This window comes from Cebus imitator, unplaced genomic scaffold (assembly GCF_001604975.1).
Source record: "Cebus imitator isolate Cc_AM_T3 unplaced genomic scaffold, Cebus_imitator-1.0 Scaffold30, whole genome shotgun sequence".
In the NCBI taxonomy this organism is placed as follows: Eukaryota; Metazoa; Chordata; class Mammalia; order Primates; family Cebidae; genus Cebus; species Cebus imitator.
The window spans coordinates 8,998,785-9,014,556 of NW_016107345.1; the positions used below are offsets into that span (position 1 = coordinate 8,998,785).

At 36.8% G+C, this 15,772-nt stretch overlaps 1 protein-coding gene across 1 annotated transcript in view; it reads left to right on the forward strand.

Annotated features, from left to right (window-relative positions):
* AGTR1 (angiotensin II receptor type 1) overlaps nucleotides 1–13,587 on the forward strand; it is a 45,835-nt gene extending 32,248 nt beyond the window's left edge. Inside the window, exon 3 of the mRNA XM_017523799.1 lies at nucleotides 11,574–13,587. Within this exon, the coding sequence (XP_017379288.1) occupies nucleotides 11,621–12,700 (1,080 nt within the window). The 5' untranslated portion in view covers nucleotides 11,574–11,620 and the 3' untranslated portion in view covers nucleotides 12,701–13,587. The remainder of the gene's footprint in view (nucleotides 1–11,573) is intronic.
* Nucleotides 13,588–15,772: the final 2,185 nt, after the last annotated feature.

The following is a 15,772-nucleotide window of genomic DNA, read 5'->3' on the forward strand; positions in this document are numbered from 1 at the left end:
CAAAAATGGTGCATTATTCTATACAATTCTCTTGGAAATAGTTCATTTTTAACTTCTGCTCAGACACCACACAACGACTGAGAATATATTTTAATTTCAAATCTGATGTGTGACATCTGGTAACTCATTTATTGCTAATGAAGTTTTCACAGGAAGCAACAGTCACCGGTAGCTCATCTTATTTTTCACTTGGCAAAGTGTTGTTTACCTTTCATTGGCCTGGCATCCGTGTCTCTTATCACAGGCTATTTAATTAGAAAACGCAAGTAGCCTAACATGGAAAGGAAATGGAGTGATAGATACTAGTAGATAGAATGGTCTGAATATTTTTATTACAGAGATGTAATGTCATTGTAATTTATGTTTTAAAATTATGCAATAGTCAAAAGGAATTCTCAGAGCTAACAAAACAGTCTGGTCCAAACAGCCTCTCAGCAGTGCCTTTCAGCATGCCCTCTCTGAGTCTTTCCACCCCTTGCTGGTACTTTAGTTTCTTCCACTTCTAGCACCCCGTGCAGTTTCCCACTTTNGAAATATATGTAAAAGATGAGAAGTATATATTTTTTCCTGTGATAAAGTGGAAACTGTATTATGGGATCTTACAAGCTTGTTCACAGAAAAAAAATTAAATTAGTCATTTACACCACAGTGTGAACTTAATCACACCAACAAAAGTCCCAAAGCTCTAGGATCTCATAGCATTTCCAGATCCATGATCTCATTCAGTGTTTTCAACAATGTTTTGCACCAGACTGGACACATGCTTGCTGCTTCATCATCCTCATCATGAACATTATCATTACCATCATTTTCCAGAGGGAGAAAATGATATTCCTAGGTCAAGTGAAAGGCCAAAGGCCCCACAGTTCATAGGAGGTAAATCATGTGCTTGATTCAGAACTTTTGGTTCCCACCACTATGCTCTTCCTACTGTCTTAACTCTGGTTCTCACCTGAGCCATTGGGTTTCTTCTCAGGTAGATGTTAGTTCTGCCTGAGACAGTATGAAGGTGGGTATTCCACCCTATGTGAATTATAGGAATTTCAGATATCTATGAGCAGCTGAAAAGGGGATTTTACTAGATGACATCCTGCTAGGCACACTTTATGCCAGTCCTGAATGTGTAATAGAAATATGCAGTTTAATGAGTAAGTTTCTCATATTTAGTTTTTGATGCCTCATAAAGGTTAAATGAAAACATTTTAGCTGAGTGTACTTTTATTGTTTGTTGGATTTGGTTTTGCCTGTTAATCAGGATTATCAGCATTTAAGCCAGAGTTGCAAATTAAGTTGCCTACAAGGTAGTGCTTTTCAAATATTGGTGTGTATCAGAATTACCTGGAGGGCTCATTAAACACAGCTTGCTGAACCCCACCCACAGAGTTTCTGATTCAGTAGGTCTGTAGTGGGGTCAGAAATTTGCATTTCTAACAAATTCCTGGGTGATGATGATGCTGTTGTTTCAGGAACCACACTTTCAGAACCATTCCTGGAGGGGCCACCTAGGGGACTTCCATGAGTAAAGCACCTACACTGTGCTTTCAGTACAGCAGCCAGCCCAGTGTGATGAGCGTTTGAAATGTGGCTAGTCTAACTGAGGTGTCCTGGAAGCATAAATTATACTCTGGGTTTTGAAGACATGGTACAAAAAATGTAAAGTATCTTAATAATTTTATATTGATTACATGTTGAAATGACAATAGTTTGGTTATATTGCATTAAATAAAGTATTTTATCAAAATTAATGTCACCTGTTTTTACATTTTAAATGTTTTTAATAGAAAAATTATAATTATATATGTGTCTCACTTTGTATTTCTTTTGGACAGCACTGAACTAAAGAACCAGAAAATAGAGGGGTATTAGTGAACTACAGAGAATTCAAATCCCCAAAGCTGTAAATGCTCTGGTGACCAAAGAAAATATATCTGTTGGTCAGATTTGCCCTGAGGGGTCAGTTTGTACCCAAATATTTGCTGCCACAAGTATTAAATGTAGAAGCAATTCAAAATCTACTATTTTACTTTACTTTCAGGGTTAATCAAGTGCCTTGTTATAATTCTTCAAATAAAAGCATTATACTAATGAAAAATATTTCTGCTGAGCTTCTGAATAAAAAAATTTAGCAGTTATTTTCAAAGTCTGAACTTTCTTTAATTAAATTCATTTTATTTACCCTTTTATATTTTAAAAATGCTTTTATGTCTTCCAAAGAACTTACTTTTTATTTTTAGCAGTCCATAAAATAGAGGTGAGAACAGCTGTTGATATTCCCATTCTAAATATTTTGCAATATTTAAAGGAAAACAGAGTGAAAGATTAAACTGCCTCTGTAAGATTGTGCTGCTGGTTACTGGCAGAGCAGACTGTTTGCTAGGACGGAAGTCCAGTGCTTTCTCTGCCAGATTGTTCTGCTGTTCCTCAGTTTTTACAGCATTTTGATGTTAAAAAAAAAAAAAAAAGTAAAAAGAACTATAATGCATACAAAATTGTGTTTGAAGAAAAGGAAACTACGTGATCAAATCAAATAAATATGACCCTTATAGCATTAGTTTTCTTAAAGGCCCTTTAACTCTTCAGAATGTTGAAACTTTCTCTTGAAGGTCACTTCTGATACTCTGCCCTCACCTCTGTTTTTTTATCTGAGCAATTAGACCACATTAACTAATTGCTAAACTTTAAAAAGTTGTATTTTGTTACAAAGAATCTGAGAATAGGTCAATTTTCTATGTTAACAGTATCACGTTGTGCCCCCCTCTTCATAGGACCGTGTAATCTTGACTCTCCAACTTCATGACAAGCTTTTAATTTTGATTTTTGACCATGTTCCAAACTGTACTACTTCACCTGGTAGTGTCAATAAATAACAAAAGGGATGCCTGAAAGGGTTTACAGCCTTTGGCCATAAATGGAATGAAACAAACTAGGTAGGGCCCAAACTGGTAACATTGACTTCATTAGTCTAGGACCACAACCAGCTATCTAAATGTTGTGCTTGAAAAATATTTCTTTGAGTAATAGTCAATTTTTTAAAGGAAAGGAAAAACTGTGCCTATCATAATCTTACATTGAGTTTCTTTACTTATCTTGAGTAAAAGATAAATTTTTTTTCACTTTGTTGTTTTAATACAAAGAGTTCTTGTATTTAATACAGAATATTATTAAATCAATGTGGGATTAAAAGTATCTATATTGATAGCTGATTTAACAATATATGATAGCATTAATCAACTGCCTTATTATAATTCTTGAAATTGTTATTCTACTTGTCAAGCAATTTTGCCCTTCTCGTCAAAAGATGCATACCTATTCAAAGGAAGGATTATAAAATTTCAGTGCTTTAGAAGATTCTTTTCAAAGAATATAACCAACTCCCTGAGGATACAGAGGTTTAGGGAAGCTAAATGACTGGTTCAGGGTCACCCAGCTAACAAGTAGGAAAGCTAAAATTAAAACCTCAGTCTACTCCCGCATTTTCCACCAATTTGCAGACTATGATTAAAGAATATTTCTTCTGCAATCAGAATATCGAGCAATTTGGAGAAACATGTACAGTATATTGAATATTCTAGTTTCATTTAAAATTTATGATTATGTGGTTTGTATAATGTTAAAAGCTTTAAAATGAATTGCCATGTGGCCAATAACCCTAACATAAAACCCATAATACATATAAATTCTGTAATATTATCATAATTTCTTAAGGGTACAAATTAATAAGTGCCTCTTTTCCTCCCCAATAACTTTCCTCACACCCCTTAAAATGGAATTTGACATAAGATAAATAGTTGCTGCTGCTGAATTAAAGTTTCAAAGAAATAAAAGTGAGGTGGCGTCATATACGAAATCTGTGGTTTTATTCACAAGTTGGGTGAAGCAATTATTATTGACTAAGCCCACATCAGTGCTGCCTTTTTCTCTGTTGAAAAGCTTGTGAGTAGTTTGCAAGAGTCATATTATTAAAAATGATGTTTCCTCCCCCATGATGGCTGAGATACTAACCATTGAAATGTGACAATAATTCTTGTGGGAAAATTCTATGAGTCCGTAAGTTTGAAGAATTTGGGAGTGTAAGAGGACAGGGGTTCATTTACTTATAGGCCTTCTTCAAAGTCAGGTTTTATTTTTCTTTTCTCCTAGTCTCTGGAGTCTCCTCTCTCCAGACACCCTGGAATGCCATTCATGGCCTTTTATATTTAACATAAGAGCATTTTCTAGCACCAACATGTCAAGGGAAGATGTTTTATTATTATTATACTTTAAGCTCTAGGGCACATGTGCAGATCATGCAGGTTTGTTAAATAGGTATACACGTACCATGGTGGTGGTTTGCTGCATCCATTGCCCCATCATCTACATTAGGTATTTCTCCTAATGCAATCCCTCCCCAATCACCCAACCCCCTGCTGTTCCTCTCCTAGCCCCCCACGCCCCAGGCCCCAGTGTGCGATGTTCCCCTCCCTGTGTCCCTGTGTTCTCATTGTTCAGCACCCACTTATGAATGAGAACATGTGGTGTTTGGTTTTCTGTTCTTGTGTCAAAGGAAGATTTTTAAAGCATGTAAATTAGGCTTGATCACATATCTTTCATTGCTGCCTGTTTGTCTTTACTTTTTGAAATAAAAACAAAAATAGCCAAGAATTTGAGATAGTGATGTGTATGGGAGGAATTGGGACATTCATCACAACCAAGTTAGTTTATGGTAAGTAGGAATTTCTAGAGTAGAGAGAAGTTTAATTGTAGTTTAGAGTTTCATTAATATACAGTAGTCTTGAACAATTCCCAAGAAGCTAAAATGTGAGATTAACATTTTACTTTCATTGAAATTGATATCCTGAATAGAAATTTCAATATAAATTATAAAGTTTCTGAATTTCCTTTCATAAAGCTGGGTTCTTTGGGTTTGTAGTTATTTTGGATAAGCAAGGGGGGCTAGTTGGAAAGGATGGAACATTTAACCACTGTCACCACAGTTAGTCACAATTGGTACATGCAGAATTAATAAAGCAGCTTGCCTTGTTTTTATTTCTTGTGAGGTCAGACAACAGTGGATGATATTGACTTGGGAAGAGGGCCAGAAGCCACTATTTACCATGTATATATATCAGAGAGCCATTTATTAAGTTTGAGGAGATTGAATCTTAAGTACTTAATTAATATGACATTAATTATTTAATTAAATGTCTTACATTGACAGAAATATTCACTCAGGAATTGCAGAGGTGAACATAAACATCTCCAAAGAAAGCATTTAACATGAAGTTGGGCTAGGATTACCAACCAAGATCATGGCATTCTCCCATGCATCTGACTTGAAAGCAGTATTTGTCTCTTGCCCCATGGTGCCAGGTGGTCTGCCATGCTTCCCTCTTCATGGCTGCCAGGTTTCCCAGTATGGAGGCAAATACAATTTGTAAAGGCTCAAATGCTTCATCAAAAGTCATGACTATAATCCAAAGCTATTAGGTTTAAGCAACTTATTTGGAAATTATCACCTCCAAATAACATGTAGGGCAAACTCAGTAAAGATGAAATGGACAAAGCAGGCAAGGAATCTGCCCTTCCTGCCTTAAATACAAAATGCCAGATCACAGCTCTGAATAAAAATTAAGACATTGGGCCAGAGCAGGACTAACACTAGATAACACAGCTGAGATAAAGTTCCAGTGACTTTGGCAGTATGAAAGACAGGACCACTAGACACATGTACTAAAGGCAATTTAAGCTGTGTTGCCAGGAACTGAAAAGTCACTACCTATTCATGATGAAAGTCTGGAAAACTTTTGCTTGAGAGTGGTATAGATACTAATTTACTAAATACTGTAGACATGTAGTATCTGCAAATATATATATATATATATGGTTGAAAACTAACACACACACACACGGTTGAAAACTAAGCTCAGAAAAGAGCATTAAAAATTATTCCAGATCAAGGGACTGCTGTACGCCCAAGCTGAAGCTTCATAGCCTACCATCATCCAGATACTCAGCCTTCCCACCAAAAATGAACAGTCAGAGATTACAAAACCTAAGCAGAAGGCCATGATCAAGAAACAGTGTTCATAGGTGTAATAAATAGAATTTATACCTGAGGAACTATAAATAGTAAAACAATTGTGTAGATATTCTTAACAGACATATATTCAAAATGTTAGGGAAAATGAAGTAGAATTCATAAAATAGGAACAGAGGGCTAAGAAATAAGAACAAGTAGATCTGAAAAAGAAACAAGTTAAAAACTCTAAAAATATTAGAGCCAATTTCTATGAGTCAATGAATTCACAAGTGAACAGCTATCCGTTATGTCCTGTGGCATTACTGTGGTGGAGTGGGGCGGGAGAAGCAATGTAGAAGCAGAAACAGTTGCTTTCTAATTCTGAATTATAAAATAGGAACAATAAAGACAATAGTTTATTGAAGAGGATGGTTTATTGGGCTGTCCAACACTGTAAGCAAATGGCTTACAAACACTGGCCTACTCTTTCTGATGCTTGAGAGAGATACTTTGATAGAAGATTATTCTAAATGTAATTACTTGGTGTTTTAGTTCTCTCTTTATTATCATAGGAAACTATGGGGTATTTTTTTTTTCTTTAGATTGCAAACTAGTTTTAAAAAGACTTGTAATGAACAATTTAATTAGATTGGTTTTGGCTTGCCTAAAAGCTTAAGAAGGTATTAATATTCTAATCAAAAGTCTTGGGAAAAGCATTCTTAGAATTAAAAAAAAAAGGAAAGAAAATCTTCATTCTTATGCTTTAAGAACCAGGGAAGCTGTCAAAGAATATGAGGTAACTCTTAAAAAAGCAACTGTTAAATAACTGTGGTTGGCCACAATGAGCCAACACCTTTGTTTGCCACAGACTTGAGGTTCCCACCTGACTCTCGACATATTTATTCAGCTGCTTAAGATTATTTTTACTCATACGTCAAAAGAACAAAAACCTGGAATTTTTAGACTTTTAATGGCAACAGAAGGAACTTACCTATGATAAACATTTTTCTTTACTCTCATGCGTTCTTAACCCATGGCTGTTCTGAATCAATGTTTGCCTTGTATTCAAAAAATAGTAATGAAGATTTAAGTAAAACATATTCATTAAGCAATATGTGAAAGATATACCAAGTGCTGTCACATTATCTCATTTTATTCCTACAAAGATCACGTGTAATAAATGTCACTGTTCTTGTTTCCTACAGATGAAAAAACTGAGGGTTATGTTCAGAGAAATTGGATGACACCCAGAGCCACACAGATTTGTATGTGGCAATGGAGGATTCCATTTCAAGTCTTTCAACCCCAAATTCATCTTCCCTTCCCTAAGGGAAAATAGTGCTATGGAATTCATATAAGCCACAGAACTTGGATAAAAGGAATACTAAGATCAGAAATAGGAAAAATTGGAAGAGGTAGATCCTTCTGTGTTTTCAATCAGTGTTCTACCTACCTATAATCCTTCCAGGGAAAAAAAAGCAGGATGTAGCTGAAACATAGCTGCTTTCTAGGACTCACAAATTTGGTTTTCTAGTCAATTACATCTCTCTCTCCTTCAACTTCTCACCAAAGTAGTATCCTTTCTGCTTCAAAGAAAAAAGAGCCCCACTATTTCACACTCATTTATCATCAATCCAAAGTAACTATCAATCACAAAAGTCCCACCTTTCCTTCTCTCCATAGAAACAAATTTCTCTAGGGAAGATTATCAGTAGCAGCAGGGCAGACTGGGAAATGGCCTATGTCACTGTCCCATGTAGAAATACCCAGTGCACATCCAGATCCCACACCCTCAAGAGGATTGTGCAATATCTGTTAATTTACGAGAGCTGTTTCCCATAGATGATGCTGCAGGCATTAGTAAGAAGGGGGAAGTTCAAGTGATGACACCATCGCTACTCCACCTTGGCTGGTCGGTCTCCAGGTGCCATCTCGTGATCCCTCCCTCCCCCTCACTGTCCTCTCACCATCCCTCCTCCAAAGCCTGCACTCCCCACCAAGCTGGGTCAGTGATAAACACAGAGTATTCCACAGGCCTCTGATATAACATTCAACACACTAAAGATAATACTGTGTTTAAGGCTCCTGTCCCCCCAGGTAGACTCAAACAGTGCAGAGGAGGAGAGCTGTGAGTTTATTCACTTTGCATCCTGGACACCCACACATAGTAGGTGTTCAGTGAACATGTGATGCATTGATCAATATCCACTGAATGTGCTATTTGCATTTCTGCTTCCCTGTGCTTCCTTCCACTGTTTCTATCACCTAAAATTCTTCTCCCTTTTTCCTCCACCCTCAAGTATGAGAAAATCTGTTTCCTTCCTGGGTAGAGAGTCTTGGTTATTACACAAACATTTATGTAAAATGTTCTTTTGATTGGTATATTCAGTGCTATGTCCATATTCTTTCAAGTGAATTTTCTTTACGATAATAATACCTCGCTGAAGTTTCCAGGGATGCTCCCTTAGCTGTTCAAAGCAGCCTTTTATATATTAAATACCAGTCAATATGAATCAGTCATAACTGAAGAAAAGGCTGACAGCCTGTGAAGGAGTTGGAGTACAAAACTATGTTCATAAATTGGTTCTCACAAATGCAGACTTTTACCCATAGAAATTGTATTATGGATGCTGGTTATAGTTTGAGACTAGTTAATAAAATTCTACTTACTCCAAACACAGGATTAATGGAACCCACATGAGTTGTGTGCTGTCAAAGTAGAGTCAAGTGGGGAAGAAGGAGAAGAAAATTTCCTCCCTGTTCTCACAGCTCAGGTCACCCAAGGGATTCTAGAGCATAAAGTGTGTTCCCATCTATTTTTTACTGCCCTTATGCCCAAGCTGAACCAAATATTTACCTCTGCCTTCATTTTTACTTATGGAGTTCACCCAGGCCATTTTCAACATTTGAGGTTCCTTAACCTTTATATTTCTAATTTTTTTCTAAGCAAAATCCAGCTGATCTCTAATAGATGGTTAAAAGGATAGCAAATAGGTACATTAATCCACATTAAGGCACAAATGACTGCTAGCCATAACCCTTTAATGACTAATTAATTTTTAATAAAGAAGATGTGTTTATATAAATGAATTTATACTTCTAAGTTGGCGTAAGTTCAGAAACAATAATAAGATGAACTGGAAAATCAACAAGGTATAGGGAAATCCTCTGGGTGAGGAAGAACTAGTCATACCTCCCTAAAAGCCTAGCCCTAGTTTCTGTTAAATTATTTCTTCTTTTCATCTTCTGTTTTCTAAACCACAAGTTTGAAGAGCACCAAGGAATTTTCTGTTTATTTTGTTTCAGTTTTGTTTCTGTTTTCTTTTCCAAGGTGAGGCCCAGGTTGACATTGAGTACTCTTTGTGAAACTCTGCAGGGACTAAGATGTAATTTCACAGAAATTAGTCTCAATACTCTATATTCATAGCTGCAAGTTATGTGCTGTTCACCCATTCATTTGTCCATTCAGCCTCTCATTCATAAGACATTTATCATCTGCCTCCTGGAATGTACCAGGGCCTACACTAGTAAACAAGGAAACAAGGAAACACTAGTAAACTTTAAACAGCCTCTCCCCACAAGCAACTGACAGACCAGTGGAGAACATAGATATGTCAACAGATGATTATAAAGTGTCAAGGTTGGGATCATGGCTCACGCCTGTAATCCCTGCACTTTGGGAGGCCAAGGTGGGTGGATCACCTGAAGTCAGGAGTTCAAGAGCAGCCTGGCAAACATGGCAAAACCCTGTCTCTACTAAAAATACAAAAATTAGCTGGGCATGGTGGTGCACACTGGTAGTCCCAGCTACTAGGGAAGCCGAGGCATGAGAATCGCTTGAACCTGGGAGGCGGAGGTTGCAGTGAACCAGTTTCACGCCACTGCACTCCAGCCTGGCCACAGAACAATAAATGGGGAAAAAAAAAATAAGAAAGAAAATTTAGGTTTATAAAATGCAAAAAAAAAAAAAAAAAAAAGGTATCAAACCTACATCCAAAGTGTCAAAGTGCTCAGAAAAGTTGGGAAGACTTTACCAAAGATGAGACATTTGGGGTAGATAACACCTGTTTGTGAATGCTAATGTCCCCCTGAGTGAAAGAGGAAAAGGATGTAGATTATATAAACTAGATACAAAAAGGATACAACCAAAAACTTAGGTAGGGAGAACAACTTACTCAGAGAAGGCAAAGAGGCCACTTAAGAACTCCTTCACATATGTTATCTCTTCAAAGCTGACTACTGGGGTTGTATCCCTTGCACAGCATCCCTTTGCACCAAAATGAACACTACTCTAAGAACGTGTGTCAGCTCTCCTGAATGCCAAGTACAACCATACTTGGCATGGCAGTGGTGTCTTACTTCTGCTCCTCTTCTTCCCCAGAGCATGCTGCTACAAGAGAATGCTCAGCCAAGTTCATCTGGGGACTTGCTCCTACCGGAGCAACAGGATTTGTGTGCCTAGCACATCTGCCCACCTAGCTGTCCTGGCCTGTGCCCAATGCTGACCTTCACCTCAGAATGTGGCTGCACCACATTCGGTGACATCACTCTCACTGCACCTTCAGTCTCCTTCCTGGGACCTCCTGATGGACTCTTATCCAGGGCAGAATGTGTTGATTTTCTAAATCACATAAATAAATAGTTTGACTGTTGATTATGTAGGAAATCAGCAAATATTTGCACGTCTTTGTGCAGCTCATTCCTGAGCATCTGCTTCTTCCCGGAATTCTAAAAATCCTGCCTTCTCAAGACCTCACTAAAGACATACTTTCTTGATAATACTAGCCAAACCTATTCATTTGACATCTTTGTTACACAAATAGTTAACCACAGAGTGAACTTCAGAAATGACTGGCAGGTATGAAGGTTAGAAGATTCATGCACTTTTGCTAGACTGAGTTGGAAGTTAAATAGTAAGTGGTTACTGACTTCAGAGCCCTGGAAAACCATGGAAAAATCCTATTCTTCAAAGTTGAGCCCTCCCTCCTAACCCTCTTAAATCAATTGCCACAGTGACCAATTCGTCAGTTACCTGAAGGTAGCTATTCTGACCACTTAAGGGAGAATACTAATAATCTTTATACCTAAGTAAAGATTGTGAGAGGAAAGAAATGGTTTAAAGAATAAGATATGAATGTGTCACACTTCTGAAGTTAATGATAAATGAGTTAATCTTGCTTAGCTCAGGAAAACTTTCAGGTCTTTCTGAAAAACTAATTTAATTCAGTAGTATTTTCTAAGATTTAGGTTATGTTTTTAATCAATTTAGAAGCTATGATTTACTTATAGAAAACAGGGAAAGGACCTAGATAGGTTTATTCATATAGAACCCAAACTCCATTTCTCTGGATGATACTTACCATTCTCTACAAAAGCAATTACATTCTAAAATTTAAATGTGCATTCTTAGACTTTAACAGTTCACAGTGTTTTCTTAGGAAATATGATCTAATATTTTTTCCTAAGACTAAAGTTGAGTTACTAGGTTTACAACTGAGAAATGAATGTTTGTTTGTTTGTTTGTTTGTTTCCAACTAGAATTCTTTTCTTACCATTTTATTTTTATTTTCCCCAGGTGCATTTGATATAGTGTTTGTGACAAATTCAACCCAGGAAATCAAAATGATTCTCAACTCTTCTACTGAAGATGGTATTAAAAGAATCCAAGACGATTGTCCCAAAGCTGGAAGGCATAATTACATATTTGTCATGATTCCTACTTTATACAGTATCATCTTTGTGGTGGGAATATTTGGAAACAGCTTGGTGGTGATAGTCATTTACTTTTACATGAAACTGAAGACTGTGGCCAGTGTTTTTCTTTTGAATTTAGCGCTGGCTGACTTATGCTTTTTACTGACTTTGCCACTGTGGGCTGTCTACACTGCTATGGAATACCGCTGGCCCTTTGGCAACTACCTGTGTAAGATGGCTTCAGCCAGCGTCAGTTTCAACCTGTATGCTAGCGTGTTTCTACTCACATGTCTCAGCATCGATCGATACCTGGCTATTGTTCACCCAATGAAGTCCCGCCTTCGACGCACAATGCTTGTAGCCAAAGTCACCTGCATCATCATTTGGCTGCTGGCGGGCTTGGCCAGTTTGCCAGCTGTAATCCATCGAAATGTATTTTTCATCGAGAACACCAACATTACAGTTTGTGCTTTCCATTATGAGTCCCAAAATTCAACCCTCCCAATAGGACTGGGCCTGACGAAAAATATTCTGGGTTTCCTGCTTCCTTTTCTGATCATTCTTACAAGTTATACTCTTATTTGGAAGGCCCTAAAGAAGGCCTATGAAATTCAGAAGAACAAGCCAAGAAATGATGATATTTTTAAGATAATTATGGCAATTGTGCTTTTCTTTTTCTTTTCCTGGATTCCCCACCAAATATTCACTTTTCTGGATGTATTGATTCAACTAGGCATCATACATGACTGTAGAATTGCAGATATTGTGGACACTGCCATGCCCATCACCATTTGTATAGCTTATTTTAACAATTGCCTGAATCCTCTTTTTTATGGCTTTCTGGGGAAAAAATTTAAAAAATATTTTCTCCAGCTTCTAAAATATATTCCCCCAAAAGCCAAATCCCACTCAAATCTTTCAACAAAAATGAGCACGCTTTCCTACCGCCCCTCGGATAATGTGAGCTCATCCACCAAGAAGCCTGCACCATGTTTTGAGGTTGAGTGACATGTTGGAAACCTATCCATAAAGTAATTTTGTGAAAGAAGGAGCAAGAGAACGTTCCTCTGAAGCAGTTCACCACCAAAAGAGCATTAGCTACTTTTCAGAATTGAGGGAGAAAATGGATTATGTGGACTGAACCAACTTTTCTAAAGCTCTGAACAAAAGCTTTTCTTTCCCTTTGCAACAAGACAAAGCAAAGCCACATTTTGCATTAGATAGATGACAGCTGCTCAAAGAATAATGTCAGAAACTCAATGAATGTGTTGATTTGAGAAATTTTACTGGTAGAAATGCAGTCTCCCTAGTCTGCTTTCGTCCTGTTACTTTTTATTTCCACATACAGGTATTTAGAATGTATTAAATTGTTAGAGGAGCAACAGGAGATCAGAGTTCAAAATTGTTCTGTCCAATTTCCAAATGGCAGGAAAGCTTTTGTGCCTGCTTTTAGCTATTAGCAACCGTGCCACACTTGCACCTGTTACTGCACATTTCGTTCAAAGATTTGCTAAGCAGTAGTTGTCAAGTTTCAGAACTTTTTGTGAAATTCAACCCATGTCTTACAGGTTTACACTGCCAAAACAATGCCCATGAGATGGCTTATTTGTATAATGGTGTTACTAAAGTCACATATAAAAGTTGAACTACTGTAAAAGTGCTGCGCTGGTCCCAAGTAGTAGTATCCTCCTAGTATATTTGTTTGATTTAATATCTGAGAAGTGTATATAGTTTGTGGTAAAAAGATTATATATCATAAAGTATACCTTCCTGTTTTAAAAAAAAGTATGTATCCTACATATATATATATATATATATATATATCTCCCTAAATTGCTGTTAATTAAAATCTGGCAAAGTTATATTTACTTTAAAATAAAATAATTTTATTGCAATGTGTTTATCTTCATACATAAAATAGATACTACTTTATTTTAAAATAAGACAACCTTGAATTAGTATGAATATATTTTTATTTAAATTTTGATACAACTGATAGTCTAATATTATTGGTTATAGATTTTGTATCCTGCCATTGAAAAGATAAAGAAAAAATATTTTGTTCTACTGCATGACACAAAATTAACACAATGTTTTGAATTTTTTAGTTTTTCACATAACAAAGAAAAAACTCTTGCTATAATGCTAAAATAATACATTATTTTACTTGTAATTTGTTTAATAACAGAATTGTTCTAGTTGTATACATTATCATTGTAGGAAAGTTAGAAGATATAGAATAACATAAAAATGAAAGTCATGTTTAGTTCCCCCAGTCAAAACATTATTTTAAAGTTTGGGAAATTTTATTCTGCTTTTTTCATTTATTATACACATATATGACCCGGTTAAATATTTTTCTAAAACATGCTAATATTTGTATAATGTTACAAAATATGGGCATACCCCGATATAATTAACTAGTCACCAAATTGGAACATTGAGCTTTTTTCTGATTTTTCAGTATTATAAATTACACTGAGATGCACATTCAAGTATGTGAATCTGAGAAATTTCCCATACTCCTGGAAGTGGTACAACTAGAATACACATACGAACATTTTTAAATATTCTAACTACATGTTGTCAAATATTTCCCAGAAAACATAACAAATTTACAACACCACCAACTAGGTATGAATATGTATATCTCACCGTAACCTCAGCATGGGGTATTTACTTTTTTTTTTTTTTTTTGAGACAGGGTCTCACTCTGTCACCCAGGATAGAGTGCAATGGTGTGATCTCGGCTCACTGAAGCCTCATCCTGCTAGGTTCAGGCAATCCTCCCACCTCAGCCTCCTAAATAGCTGGACTATAGGCCTGCACCACCACTCCTGGCTAATTTTTTATATTTTAGAGAGACAGAGGTCTCACTACACTGCCCACGCTGGTCCCCAAACTCCTGGCCTCAACTGTTCCTCCCACATTGGCCTCCCAAAGTGCTGAAATTGCAGGCATGAGCCACCATACCCAGCCTAAATTTAAGCAGAAAGGAGAGATTTACTATAAGGATCCAGTTGCCACATGCAAGGGCCAGGATGCAACTGTACCTGAAAATTGTACTTTAACATTTCTGCTCCCGTTGCACGGTTGCCTCATTCTTCAGTTTACAGGATTTCAATGCTCCTGAAATTCATACAGGGCAGGCTGAAGTGCTCATTTTGGCCCAATAAACTGTGGCCAAAGAGTTAGAGTTATGTGTAAAATAAGTGATGGTTGCTGTGGGCAATGGGCTGTCACCTCAGAGAGGCCTTGGTGACTGGGCAGAATTTCCGCAAAGCAGACTTCATTAGGCTCACATTCCCAAATATAAAGTTTTTTGGTGAATAAATATGGTTCCATATGCCTCATATTATTTATATTATTTTTAATTTCATTAATGTAATGCCAGCCACTCACCCCAAAGGTCTTCTACTATTTTCACAAAGGATCACCTCTAAAAAAGTAAATTTTATCTCATCCCAAGCTACAGCATAAACATCCATCCTGTAGGAAATCCGTCCAGATCAGTTTCATAACTGTTATTATTTTTTTCCTTTTTCAATAATCTAGGATTTTGTTTTGTTTTGTTTTGTTTTGTTTTTTCAAGATGGAGTCTTGCTCTGTTGCCCAGGCCAGAGTGCAGTGGTGTAATCTCAGTCCACTGCAACCTCCACCTCCCAGTTCAAACGATTCCTCTGCCTCAGCCTTCCAAGTAACTGGGATTACAGGCATGTGCCACCATATCTGGCTAATTTTTGGATTTTTAGTAGAGATGGGGTTTCACTATGTTGAACAGGCTGATATCAAACTCCTGACTTCAGGTAATCTGCCCACCTCAGCCTCCCAAAGTGCTGGGATTACAGGTGTGAGCCAGCATGGCTTGCCCAATAGTTATTTTAATCCAAATTATTGTAAGCATTTTAAACTTACTGAACTATTTCACAGGTTATAGTTGATACGATTTCTGACAGATAATTGTACTTAGATATCCCCTATATCATGGATTTACTAATGGTGTTAATAACATATTCCATGACTCATTTTCATTTTTATTTTATCAAATCATATTGAGATTTTACCCCATCTCACTTGTGA